The sequence below is a fragment of the Propithecus coquereli genome, unplaced genomic scaffold (assembly GCF_000956105.1).
Source record: "Propithecus coquereli isolate 6110/MARCELLA unplaced genomic scaffold, Pcoq_1.0 Scaffold503, whole genome shotgun sequence".
Taxonomy (NCBI): domain Eukaryota; kingdom Metazoa; phylum Chordata; class Mammalia; order Primates; family Indriidae; genus Propithecus; species Propithecus coquereli.
In genome coordinates, this window is record NW_012150875.1 from 2,226,517 (window position 1) to 2,240,671 (window position 14,155).

At 50.4% G+C, this 14,155-nt stretch overlaps 1 protein-coding gene across 1 annotated transcript in view; it reads left to right on the forward strand.

The window, feature by feature from the left end:
• CDH26 (cadherin 26) overlaps nt 1–6,161 on the forward strand; it is a 58,324-nt gene extending 52,163 nt beyond the window's left edge. The window contains exon 17 of the mRNA XM_012656473.1: nt 6,117–6,161. Coding sequence (XP_012511927.1) covers nt 6,117–6,161 — 45 coding nt within the window. The remainder of the gene's footprint in view (nt 1–6,116) is intronic.
• The last annotated feature ends 7,994 nt before the right edge of the window (nt 6,162–14,155 follow it).

Consider the following 14,155-nt stretch of genomic DNA (forward strand, 5'->3'; position numbering starts at 1 on the left):
TCCTGATCGCAACAGCCCCGGTGTAGACAGGAGTGTGTTGAGTGCTTTCGACCTACTGAAATGAGCCTGTATGTGCCGAACACTATTCCTTTATGTGGGATCTTTGGTGTTGGCATCCGCAGAGCCCTGAGCCAGGCACCAGGACCACACTGGGACACGTGGAAGGGCCCTTCTGAGATAGGATCTATTTGGAGGTGATGTCCCACAGCGTCACTGCTACTCACCCCACACGTGGGAAGTTTGTCACCATGCAGGGCTTTCTGGCTGTCTCCCTGTGGACGGCAGAACGGTGAAGCTGTCCTACGATTCCCGAGCACTGTTATTCATGCTCTGACCTGGCACTGCAGCGGAGGCCTTGGCAGACGGGACTAAGGTGAGCAGCAAGCTGATTTTAAACAGGGGCTTTATCCCGCATCTTGTGGCGGCGCCCGATGCAATCACATGGCCCATAAGAGCAGAGAAAGTTCTCTGGCTGGAGAGAGACAGTGGAGGAGGAGGAGGCAGGGGTGAGATGAAGCAGAAGGAGCCTCAGAGAGAAGAACTCAACCTGCCACCACTGGCTCTGAAGGGGCCACAAGCCAAGAAATGCAGAAGGTTTCTAGAATCCCAGAATGTCCTCTCCACGCCCCAGGTGACAGCCAGCAAGGAAACAAGAGCCTCAGTCCTGCAACCACAAGGAACCGAACTCCGCTGATACCCTGAAGGAGGTTAGAAGTGGATTCCCCATAATTTTGTTATGAAAAATTTCAAACATATAGAAAAGTTGAAAGAACTGTACAGTGAGGACACAAATGCCCACAGCGGAGGCTCTGGATTAACCTTTTGCCATGTTTGCTTTAACGCATCGACGCACCTTCCCATCCTCTGCCCTTCTTCCCCGCTTCCTCCTCCTCTTTTCCGTCTTACTAGCTGATGCATTTCAAAGTGAGCTGCGGACATCAGTACCCTTCAGCCCCAAACACTTTTGCCTAGGTGGAAAATTAAGTGAGTTTGATATTTTTAAAAGGAAATTTACAAATGAAATGTACAACTCAACTTTACCAATCCTTGAATTTTGACGAATCCATTCGACGGTGTCACCCACACCCCTAGCGAGATGTAGACAAGCGCTGGCCGGTCACCATCCACAGTGATGGGAACAACCAGTGCTACCCAACGCTGCAGGCTGCCAAGACGGAAGACTTGAGTTTTAATTTTATTTAATTTTAGATAATTTAAGTTTAAATATCATGTGGGTGACCTGACACCTTTATAAATTGAAATTTTGGTTGAGATCCTTATAGGGTCACATGCGTTTGTAATAATAACGCAGAGAGGTCTCTACACCCCTCACTCAGGTTTCCCTCCAGACGGCATCTTGCCGGACTCCTGCATGGTATCCCCCAGGATACCGAGGCTGACACGCCCCATCTACCTCATTCATGGCTCTTGGGTTTCCTTGTACTCCTTTGTGCATGTTTAGTAAATTCTGCGCAATTTTACCACCTGTGTAGGTTTGTGTGTTCACCACAAACGGACTCTGAATAAGTCCCTGAATGGTGGCAGCACCCCATGGAGCCCTCGGGTTGCCCTGATGCAGCCACACCTGCTTCCCTCCCCCAGCCACTCCCCCACCCCCTGAGGACCGCCAGTCTCTCCTGCAACTCTAAAATTTTTTCATTTCAGTGATGTGGCATACATGGGATTGTACAGTATGTAATCAGTTGAGCTTGGTTTTTTTGATCTGCCACATTTTTTAAATGTCGGTCTTCCCCACGGAGACTGCGGGCCCCTTGAAGGAAGGAACTGTTTACGGCTGAATCCCCGGGCCCTGGCGTTTAGGATGTGCTCGTGTTTATTGATTTAATGAGAGACAATCCAAATAAAAAAAGGCGTTTGCACAGCAGTCCCTGTGGTGCAGAGGGTGCAGTGCGGGGACAGAAAAGCCCTAAGAAGGAAATGACTCAGAAGGCTGAGGCTGAGCAGGGCTGGTGCAGGAGAGGCTCCCGAAGGGCACCTCATGGATGAGAGCCTGCAGGCGGCCCCATCAGAGGATGGGCCCATGGCCCCCAGCTCTATTGTGCTATAATTGATACACAAAAGGGCACATGTGCAATGCAAACAATTTAAGGAGTTTATACGTATGCGCGTGCCTTGAGAGAGTCACTGCAATCGAGTTGCAGGGGCTCTGTCACCCCCCGCTGGGTGAATTGCCCCAGCCAGGCCTCAATACCTATTTATTAAATTGGGGGTTCATTTTGACCTGAGTCCCCTGAGTTTTCCACCTGAGTCCCCCAGAGCCCCAGCATTCCAGGAACAGCAGGGTGACCCAGAGTCAACTACCACAGAGAAACGTTGGCCAGTTGATATTTTAAGTTATCTGTTTCTTCGCCAGCATCTCTTCACCCTTCTTCTGGGAAAACACCTGGAATGTCCTCTGGGCACTTCTCACCTCTCGTCCTCTGCTCATGTGGGTTCCAGGGCCAGATCCTAAAAGATCGTAGCTGGTTGGCACGGCCCATCCCTCTGGCCACCATGCTTAGCTCAGAAATACAAACGTTACCCAAACTGAGCAGGCACAGGAGTTCTCTTCAACTCTTTGGGTGGGATTTGAAGCTAAGGGGGTGTAAGCGCAGCCACCTTGCAACCACGAGGGGAAGATGGGGAGCTGCTAGGGGCGGTCAGATGTGGGCAGCATGGGAGTGAGCTGAGACACGAGGGGACGCCTGCCTCTAGCTGCGAAGCCACAGCTCCCTGTGGACAGTTACCCCACCAGTGTAATCATTCTGTGCTTGATTCAGGTTTCTAGAAACCAGCCCTGAGTGAAAAAACTTTCCTTTAAAGGAATGGCTCCTTCAAAACTTTTTTAAATTTCAAGATATTAAGGGGTTACAACTGTTGTAGGTTACATGAGTCGCTTTTGTAATGCTTGAGTACCTGCTATAGGTGTGCCCATCACCCAAACAGTGCTCATAGTACCCATTAGGTAGGGTTTTTGCCTTTCCCCTTCTCCCCCCTCCCACCTGGTTGATTTCCACTGAGTTTTACTTGCCTCTGCACATGTGTGCTTATCGGTTAGTTCCAATTTAATAGTGAGGACATGTGGTGTTTGTTTCTCCATTCTTGAGATACTTCACTTGGGAGAATGGTGTCCAGTTCCATCCGAATTGTTGCGAAAGGCATTAATTCATATTTTTTATTGCTGAGTAGTACTCCATGGTGTACACATACCACTCAACATCACTAATTGTCAGGGAAATGCAAATTAAAACCACAATGAGGTATCACCTTACCCCAGTTAGAATGGCTTTTATTAAAAAGTCCAAAAACAACAGAAGCCGGCATGGGTGCAGAGAGAAAGGAACACTTATTTACACGCTGTCGGTGGGACTGCAAACTAGTACGACCTCTGTGGAAAACAGTACGGAGATTCCTCAGAGAACTACAAGTAGAACTGCCATTCCATCCAGCAGTCCCTCTACTGGGTATTTATCCAAAGGAAAAGAAGACTTTTCATCAAAAGACACCTTCAAAAGTTTTAGCTGCAAGACCAGCGTTCCCAGAGAACCCTCCTCACAGGCCCCGCTCGCCTGCTTTGTGCAGCCGAAAGTGGGAAATGACTTCAGCCCCCGCAGGGGTCGGCGTCGCCCCGACTCCCGGGCTCAGCCGCGGCGGACAGGACGGCGGCCAACGTTGCAGAGGAGGTGACAAGCCGCGCGGTGCAGCCTGGGAATCGGCCACGGGGCTCCGGCCCGCGCGCCCCGTCAAGACAGCTCTTCATGACCATAAAGAAGGTTCCAGTCTCTGTCTTTCTGCATGTAGTAGATTTCTCCTCCTTAAAAAGATTCCATTATGAATTCAGGCATCTCAAATTAATACTTGGGAATTAAATAAATTATTCGTAAAAATGTCGCCAGGTCCTTTAGATGAAAGGAGGGTAACATTCATGAAATTCTGTTTGTAATGTCCAAGGCAGTGGAGTTATTCTGTTGCATTTTGCTGAGCAGCTGGATGAGACGAGGAAGCTTCTTCACAGAGAGGCTGAGAGCCAGCAGGAGGGGCAAGGGTGAGGGGGCAAGGGTGAGGGAGCAAAGGTGAGGGGGCAAAGGTGAGAGCCCGCGTTACTCCCGCCCTGGCTCCCGGGCTCTCTGGGTGTTTGTCCCGGAGCTAGGTGGCGACCACTGTCTTCGTTTTCTCATTCTCTGGTTTTGTTTTTTTGGAGCTTTTATCCTCCCACTTTGGAAGGATATTGACTTAATCTGTCACGTGCTTTGTAAATCAAGACCCAACAGGCAGCCGTCTGCTTCTATTAGCGTTAACAGCCCTGGCGACACCGCACGAGGACCGGCTTCTTTCTGCGAGTCAGTTTTTTAACATGGAACAACACTGAGCTATTCGCCTAAAGCCAAACAGGCTAACAATAATAAGAAAAGTGATAATCTAACAGCATTATAATTCAACAACCATAATTTTAAAAATGGTGACATAAAGCCCAAGCTTTGCAATGGGGGGGGGTTGGAGTGAGAGATTAACCCTTCGATTAACCTCCGTGTTAGAGAAATTAGCAATTTTAACAGGTAAATCCACAAAGGCTCCACAAAGACAATAGAAGTTTATTTCTCATGCAGGTAAAGTCCAGACGTGCACGCTCTGGGCTGCAAGTGCGCTGTGGCAGGGAGAACAGGACAGAGCAAAGTGGCTCCTACATTCTATTGGCCAGAACTAGTCCCACAGCCCAACTTCTGTGCGGGGGCGGCTGGGAGATGGAGAGGCACATGTGGGGATTGAACGCGTGTGGGCTTCCTGCCACCATCGGTGGATTCCTACCGTTGTGCGTGTTCCTCAGAAAGTAAACCCAAGACTTGGATGTGGATGGTGGGATTGTGGAGAGCTTGAGTGCGACCCTAACATAGGAACCATGTTTACAACCCTGGTGTCCCATAGAGGATCAAAACAGTGCACGAAAGACACAGGACGTAGGTGTTTAGAGCATTGGCTTTGGTTTGGGAGGAAGCCAGGGCTTGAAACTGGGTCCATTATTCACCCTGGGTGAACTTAAATTTATTCAACACTTTGAGCCCCTATCGCTTTGGCTGTAAAATGGGGAAAACAATATCCCTCTCTTACAGGTTTTCGGAGAAATCACTGCTATTGCCATCATCCCCACCACCGTGCTAATCACCATCATCATCACCACCATCAACAATAATTTCAACAAACTCAGCACTTTTGGGTCCTGAACAGATTAATCATTATTTAGACCCCATTATTTACGTCTAGTAATGTCCTCTATATGCTATCTGCCACCCCCACTGCCCCGGTTTCAGAGGGAGCCCCACTATAACCTCAAGCAGTGGCACACAGGGTGTGAGGGTGGTGGGATAACATGGCCAGAGCTAGAGGGTTCATGTCTGTGGAACCACCCGCAGGTTGTCCATGGTCATTCAGCTGCCGAGCACAATCTCCAAAGAAATGAGGCTTTGGCTGAGTGGTTCCCACACAATCACGTGGAGGGCTTGTTACAAATACGGATATTTGGGGCTAGGCATGGTGGCTCATGTCTGTAATCTTAACACTGTGGGAGGCCAAGGTGGGAGGATTGCTTGAGGCCAGGAGTTCAAGACCACACTGGGCAACAGAGCAAGACCTCATCTCTACAAAAAATAGAAAAATTAACCAGGCATGGTAGCGCCTGTATTCCCAGCTACTCAGGAGGCTGAGGCAGGAGGATCGCTTGAGCCCAGGAGTTTGAGGTTGCTGTGAGCTATGATGACACCATTGCATTCTGGCCTAGGCAACAGAGCAAGACCCTGTCTCAACCCCTGCCCCTGAAAAAAAAAAAAGAAGTCAAAAACAGATTTGGGGCCTGACTTAGGAAGTCTGACTGGGGTCTGAGAACCTGTATTTTTAGTAAGATTTTTGGTGAATCTTAAATAAGCCCTGGATTACTGCTTAATCTCATTCTCGTACACAGGCTGTGCCCATTCACACATGCATGCATTCAGAAAACATTGAGAGGGCACTCACTGAGTGCCATGTCTACATTAACATTTTGCCTACATTATTTAATTATCACATGTGATTATCATCCCTGTTTTGTAGATGAGGAAAGTAAGGTTTGGGGACAAGTGAGTAACTTGCTCAAGGTTACGCAGCCGGGAAGTGAACAAGGTGGCCTGTGAGTCCGGAGTGTGGGTTCCTCGTCATCCCTTAACAAAAACACGTGTTCTCCAGGAGCTGGCAGAGGAGGACGGGCAGGGATTGCAAGTGTAGGGCCGTCTTCTGCTGAGCAGAGAATGCAGTGGAAATCCACGAGCCTGCCCTCGGGGTGAGGGCCTTGAGACACATCCTGGACAAGGTGGCAACTATCTAGGTGGATAAGGGGTGCGTGTGTGTGTGTGTGTGTGTGTGTGTGTGTGTGTGAGAGAGAGAGAGAGAGAACATGGTAGAAGAAACAACATAGGCAAAGGACTGGCCTTAAACAACTTTTCCTCTGCAAACTGTGGGGACTGCAGTGTGTCACATTTCTCAAATGAGACTCGGTCACCACTGGCTTCTTCCCTGCTACTAAAGGTGCACAGAGGAGCTTCTTTTTCTCTTTTCCCCTTTCTACAAATTTTAATAGAATTTCATTTAATGCATTGAAAAAACAAGTGTGTCAAATGCATGGTATCATATATAGTATTTTTAAAGATGCAACTAAAGTCAATACATAAGTTAAGAAAGTGAATCAGCATAAATGGCAGGATGGAGCAAGAGTAGGATTGTCACAACAGTGGAGGTGGGAAGGCCAGGAGTGCGGACGCTGCAGGGCCCTGGGCCAGAGAGTGTCCCTCTGCATCTAGCCTAGCAGTTGTGCTCTTCAAGCCCACTGTTCCAAGCGGAGGCCATGGAGTCCCCAAGCTGCTGTTAACTGTGGGAAGACAGCGTGCTGTAGATATTATTAGGTGCGGCAGGGCCAAGTTCCGTCCTCGGACTGCTCAAGAAGAGCTTTGCACTCTGGGGGAAGGGTCACGAGGAAAAGGGACACAGGGTGGCCACGGAGCTTCCAAATTAGCCATGGGAACAGGCCAAAAGCCCAGAGCAGAGACCCAGAGTTCAGGAATGTTCTCTGGCCCTGCCCTTGAAGTCACAGCCTCTGAGAGTGGCTAAAAATACCATGGCCTGTGGCCTAGAGATTGCATGTAGAAAGGCGCTTTCCAGAAGTGGCCGGGGGAGCGGAGAAAGCGTGGGCTCCAGGGCGACTGCCAGCTGCAAAGATCGCTCCTGGGAAGCTTCCAGATGGGAGTTTCTGCCAGGACTTCCCCAGCGTCCGGGCTCGAATGAAATGCCACTTTCAGCGGGTTTGCAGGCGCGGCCGAGGCCTCTCTCTGTTCCACCGTCTCGGCAGCCAGCCCGCCGTTAGCAACCGAGAGCCGCAGAGGACAGAGGGGGCTTCTGTGCGGTGCCACGCGGCCAGAGTTATCAGGCTTCTCCTTTGCGGCTTTAGCCGCCTGGCGAAGACTCAGAGCAGTGGGGCTGCCGGTGACTGAGAGGAGGCCAGATGGAGCACGTGGCAGAGCTTGAGCCGTTCCAAGTCCGTCATCCCAGACCCCGGTTCCTTGGTCCTCCTGCCGAAGGGGGTTACGGTTCGTAGTGTCTTCTGAAAAGGACACGTAGCGCTTTTCAATCTCAATCCCAACGTGCAAACTCTACCGTTTCTTAATTTATTCACCTAACAGTCCGCCTCAGAGATTGTACCCAATCAACAGGTATATATTAACAGTTACCTCAATTTTTTAGAAGTCTCAGGTCATTCCTCTGTGTGACTGTGTTATAACGTATGCATTTCTCTGCTGAGAACATTCAGGCGATTTCTAGCCTTTTGTCAGAGCAAACAATCCTGCCAAGATCCTGTTTACCTTTCGCGCGCATGTGCAACCGTCCTGTGCGGGCACAGTCCTGGCGGGAAGTTCCTAGAGGACGGGGGACGTCCGTTCAGATGTTAATACCTATCGACGCGCCGTCAGTGCTCCAGCCCAGTGTGTGTTACCAACTCTTCAGGCTTCACCAGCCCAAGTAAAATAATTTAAAACATATTTGTAACTGTAGTCTTAATTTTCATGCCTTTCATTACAAACGGAGTTGAAGCATATGAAGATATGTTTATGAGCCATTTATTTTCTTGTGAAATTCCTGTTTTTGTTTTTTGCCCATGTTTTCTGATGGATTGGTGGTCTTTTTTATTTATTTATGAGCTCTTTATGTGTAAGGATGTTAACTTAGTCAGTTATACGTGTTACCATTTTTTACAGTTTGTTGGTTGCTTTTTTGATATCTTTTTCCACGTGGAAATTAAAAAAAATACCGTGTAGTCAGACATATCAGGCTTCTCCTTTATGGCTTAAAGAGGACATGGATTTCGGAATGGGGGAGAGAGGAGGTGAAGAGAAACTTCTGTGGCCTCCTGCTCTTGGCCCCGGATCACAGCGCGCTGGCCTGGCTGTGTGTTTCGTGTGCGGCGTGTCGTCCTGTCGTTGGCCATCCTGGTCCTTGACCACCGTCACCTCTGCCCACGTCCCCTCTCTCTCTCTCTCTCTCTCTCTCTCTCTCTCTCTCTCGCTCTGCCTTCTAGCTGCTGCGTCACGCTGAACATGCACCACCTCTCCGAGCTCCTTTTCGTCCCCACTGCCACACTCCTCTCTGCCCATGACGAGTCTCTCTGCTGCTAGTATCTCTGATCTGCTGGGCACAAGCGTCCCCAGGAGATCCCCAATCACACACTCCCTGGATCAAAAACCCTCAGTGGTTCCCCAGCGCCGGTGAATTTCCATTTAATGGCCTCCAAATCCCGAGCCGGCCTCACTGCTCTGCCTGAGGCTCTAGTGACACTCAGTTACAGGTTGTTACCCGGACACCTCTGCGGGCCTTGCTCCAGCCTTGGCGCGTGTGTTTCCTCATCCTGGAGTCCTGCCGCCCACCCCTACCCAGATGTCAATGGCCCTTGCCCAGGAAGCCTTGTCCCCCTCCCCAGGCCACAGGGGGCTCTGGTCCTCCTGGCCTCTCCCTACTCACCACCCCCGCTCATGGCAGACTTTGCTGTGTCTCCCCCAGGGCTGGTGGTGCTCTGCTTGCCTGGGTGGCCCCTCAGTTGTTGGCAGACAGCTGAGGACAGTGGCTGCCCAGGGTCCACACTGCAGGTGGTGGAGGAGCAGCGGCGGCTGGCCAGCCCCCTCCCCTTGGTAGTGACCCTGACATGCTGCTCTCCACCTGCTGCCTCCCTCGCTTTCCTCCCTCTCTCAGGTGGCTCTGATCTCTGCTGGCTCTCAGTAGCCCAGTACAACTCCAACACGGTGCCCGGGACGTCAAAGGGAGTGAGAACAATGTGCTTTTGAGAGGAGAGGTGGAAATTAATCAAATAATTACACCCACAAAGGTGCGTCATTATTCAGTGCTACAGAAGAGGTTTGTGTGTTAGGACAGAGTGTCCACGAGGGTTTGACCTAGTCTGGGGGTTGAGGAAACCTCGAAAGCGATGCTCAAGCAGAGTGGGAGTATGAACAGTGAACTGGAGGGGACCAGTGTCCCAGCAGAGAGGCCCACGTGGCAGGAGGGAGCCTGGCACCTCCCGTGGGCTGCAAGGCTGGGGCGCAGGTGGAGGGAGACACAACATTCCAGCTTCCCTGACCTACAGAGGGCTTGAGGCTGAACGAGGCCCCCTCCCAGGGAAGAAGGGGAGAATGTGTCCCCTGCATGACAAGTGACAAAACAAGCACATTCCTTTCCCTTGGAGCCAACGCCATTGGCTCTCAAGCAAATGAATTGAGGAGGTGGCAGAGGCTCGTACCTCCAGCAGTGAGAGGTGGTAGCCCTGGCTGGCATTTCAGGAGAGGCCCTAGTGAAAGGTGACCAATCTAGGGCCACCGAAGCTAGGGCATGCTTCTGTCCCGCAGGTGACCTCCACGGAAGGCTGCTCCAGGTGGCGGTGTCTGCTGCAAGCGAGCCCTCCGAGTGTAAGTAGGAAAACTTGGAGAGTTGCGGAACCAGAGCATTTGGGGACCCTTCTGTGCCTTGGGCTTCTGTCTTCTTAACATCTCGACTGCACAGAGATCTGAGATCAAGACTGAATATCAACCTCTGCTTTGGATTTTGTTTCTACTGAGAAGACAGATGGTGGAAATAATACACATTTCAGCTTCCGATGAAACAGCCAGCCATTCGGGATCCGCAGTACCTGCGTCTGTTTGCAGAGTTTCCTTGTCGGATAAATCACTCCTTTGCAGAGATGCCATTAACTAATAATTCAAGGTCGGGAACCTCCAATCAGCCATGACAGGAGAACTTTTGCTGAATGGCAGAGAGAGAACACGTTTCTCTGAGTGCCAGCAGCAAAGGCAGCTTGATTGTCCATCTTTCCTCTGATAAACTGCCCTGGAATCGTAGTTCCAGAGGGAAGGGTTTTAAATCAGGCTGGGGCTTGGCTGGATCAGGGCAAACTCTCAATAGCTGTAAAGACTATTTTATTGCAAACTGTCCTCAGATAGGCAATAGTCACCTAGGTTCTAAAGTGGATGACATCCCAAAGCTTCCCAAGGCGCCCGCACCCTATTCCCGCTGCGTGGGCAGACGCACCCACGGCACAGGGTTTGCTGAGAGCTGCCGATTGCGCACGTGTGCACGTCCCTACTGCCCTCGGCACGGAAGGCCAGAGTCCGAGTCCGCCCCTCCAGCCTGTCTCTCCCACACTCTGCCTGGAATTCTGTCCCAGAACCTCCAGGATTTTCCTGACTCCCTCCTTCTCAGCCTTCAGGTGCTGGGGGACTGGCCAGCACTCGGCCAGCTTTCTCCTCTGATCCCCACAGCGCCTCATGGGCCCCTGGGAGAGACACCTCCTCCTGGCCTGCCTGCCTTCCCCTCTGGGCGGGAGCTGGGCTCTTCGGGGGCGAGGGCTGTGTCTTACCCTCTCTGCAGCCCCCACACTTACCACAGTGCTTGGTGCGAGGTTAACACCCCACCGGTGTGTATCGAACTAAGCGACTGCACAGATCCCCTCGCTGACTCGTGCTGACCAAGGATGGCCGCAGGACAGACGTAGACGATGAGGGCTGGAACCCGAGCTCCTGTACACCTGAACCTCCTGGGGAGGGTATTGAAACGCAGGTGCTGGGGTCCCACCTCCAGGGGCTCATTCAATAGGTCTGGGCTGAGGCCCTGAGATTTAGCGACTATTTATTTATTTATTACTTATCTATTTATTTTTAGGGACAGGGTCTGGCTCTGGTGCGCAGGCTGGAGTGCAGTGGTGCCATCATAGCTCACTGTAACCTTGAATTCCTGGGCTCAAGCGATTCTCCTGCCTGAGCTTCCCAAGAAGCTGGGACTGCAGGCACATACCACCATGCCTAGCTAATTATTATTGTAAATAGCTTTTTGGTGGAGATGGGATCTGGGTATGTTGCCCAGGCTTGTCTGTCTCGCATTCCTGGCCTCAGACAATCCTCCCATCTTGGCCTCCCAAAGCGCTGGGATTACAGGCCTGAGCCACTGTGCCCCCGGCTAGAATCTGCATTTTTATTAAATAACATGCTTCGCAGGTGATTCTAATGCCTGCTGAGATCTGAGCACCTTGGTTTTTAACGTTTCTTCTTTGCCTCTCAAAGCCATGGCTGTGACCTTCGAGCCTCGGGCTCACCTTTCTAACTCAACTGTGTTGAGGATAATGGTGACATGCGTCTGTGGTCTTTGAATGATCATGAGTAGACACTGGGAAGTGTCATGGGAGCCCTAGAAGGTCTGGATGGGCAAAGGAGGCAAACTCAAGGTGAACAGTTGTGAAAATTGCACATTCATTCGTTCATCCATTCGGCATATGTGTGTTGAGCATCTACTATGTGCATCAGGCAGCACCAGGTGCTGGAGAAGAAGTGTGAACAGGATGACATGATGTACAAGCAGCTCACAGTCTGGTAGGCTCTGGATTGTACGGTTGATGGGAGGGTGAACAAGGTGAAGTCCTCCCTCCACATAGGTGGGTGGTGGGGAGTGGAATACCACCTTGCCACGATCTTCCTCTGAACTGGCTTCCTGTCCGTGACAAAGCTCTCCTTCCCAGCAAAGCAGCAGGCCGCCCAATGGAAAGCCAGGCACGGAAAGACAAATGCCACATGGTCCCACCCATTTGTGGGATCTAGAAAAGAGTTGATCTCATAGAAGTACAGAGTAGGACAGTGGTACCAGAGGCTGGGGAGGGTAGGAAAATGGGGAGAGATGGGTACATGGGTACAAAATTGCAGATAGATAGGAGAATAAGTTCTGGTGTTCTATAGCACAGGAGGGTGACTATGGTAAACAATATTTTAGTGTATATTTCAAAATAACTGGAAGACAGCGTTCTGAGTGCTCTTACCACAAAGAAATGATACATGTTTGAGGTGATAGACACACTAGATACCACGGTTCTATCATTACACAATCTACACATGTATGGAAACATCACACTGTACCCCATAAGCATGTGTAATTTTCATGTGTCAACTGAAAACAAAATTTAAAAAATTAAGAAAGAAAATGAAAATTTTAAAGGAACAGGACTGAGTCTTCAGAACGAAAGTAAGGTTGTTGGAGTTGCTGGAAGTGATTGAAAAGCTCAGAAATCCAGCTGATTTGTAACTAGTGAAAAAGGGGATTTTTGAGTAGTTAGCAGCAGCTATTGGAAAACAAAACCATCTCATTTTTGTAACCTAATGTGTGAAAACACCTCAATACACTGCTTATTCCAGCCTGGATAGAATCAGGTGTCTGCCTGACTTCACTCTGCCAAAGTACAATCTAGAATCTGATGTTTGTAGAGGGGACAGGACATGACCTCCCCTCTGGGGCAAGCTAGACTCCTCCACTTCAAGGGCAGGATGGACTTCTTGTGTTTAATCCTAAGAATCAGTGTCTTTTGCGCTTTCTCTTCCTGTGCGGTGATCTGCTTAATTTCAATGTTACCTCCTGCTGTGCTAGGACAAGGAACCACAGCACACGCAGCCACCCAGCCAAATTACTGCGGGCCAAAAGCAGAGGACACATATGAATTTTATTTCTACTTTGGGGAAAGATTTCAAAGTCACATTTTAGTAGCAGTAGAGAAATAAAACAAATTGCCCCTACTGGTTTTTGAAGCAGCTCTATCAAACTCACAAGATATTGGACACCAGAGGAAAAGTGGTTTTAAAATTTATCACATTTTGAATATCTACCAAGAAGAACTATCCAGTAGATGGCAGATTTGTGGCCAAAATCAAGGGGATTAGCAGCTTCTTGGGTGGCCTCCCAGAAGGAAGGTTGGCAGGAGGTCATCGGAACTGCTCCTAACAGAAAGTGGAGAGCCACAGCAATCCAACTCTGAAAGAGAGTGTACCAGGAAAAGCAGAAGCTTCTGTTTCAAAAACTGCACATGGCACGTGGCAGTTGCATTAAGAAGTGCAAGGAAAAGCCACCACCTAACAAAATGCCCACTCTGTCTAAGAAAACATTTCGTTAGGTCTATTAGTCACGAGAGGCAAATTACAGGGTGCTGCCTGGAATGGGGACATCTTGGCAAAGAAAGGCACGTTATTGTGCATAATGAGGTAAATGTGAGTCTTCCCTGATCCAATGTGAAACGGCTTTCCCTCTGGGGTAGAAATGTTCCTCAGCAGTAGCGCACGTTTCCCGGTCCTCTGAGCAGTGGCTCCTGAACACAGTTCGTTCTGGTAGGACCCAAAGATAGATCTGAAGCTGGGGGGCACTGGGGAAGAACCCCGGACAGGTGTGGGAGGGAGGCGGGCTGGCGCTGGAGGGACGAGGGGTTCAGGCCCCCGCGCTGGGCTGTGGCTGAGGGGCATCGTCTGACATCGGCTGTAAGCTGCGCTCTGCCCTGCCTTTGTCGTGCACCACGGCCCTCCCACTCACTAGCCTGGTGTGAACCTCGCCACATGGGTCTCAGGAAAAGAAACAGAGGAGCCATGCTCCTGTTTGGGACACGAGGAACAGCCATAGTAGAGACAAGGACGTATGGGGTCATGAGCAGAAGCAGGAGGACGAATGAGGCAACCTCTGGGAAGTACAAGGCCTCCTCCCCCACTTCTTGGAATCTTCGGAAACATTCTGGAGAGACCAAATGCTCTAGGGAAATGTGTGTTTGTGTGGGGGGGTGAGGGGCATAGGTTGA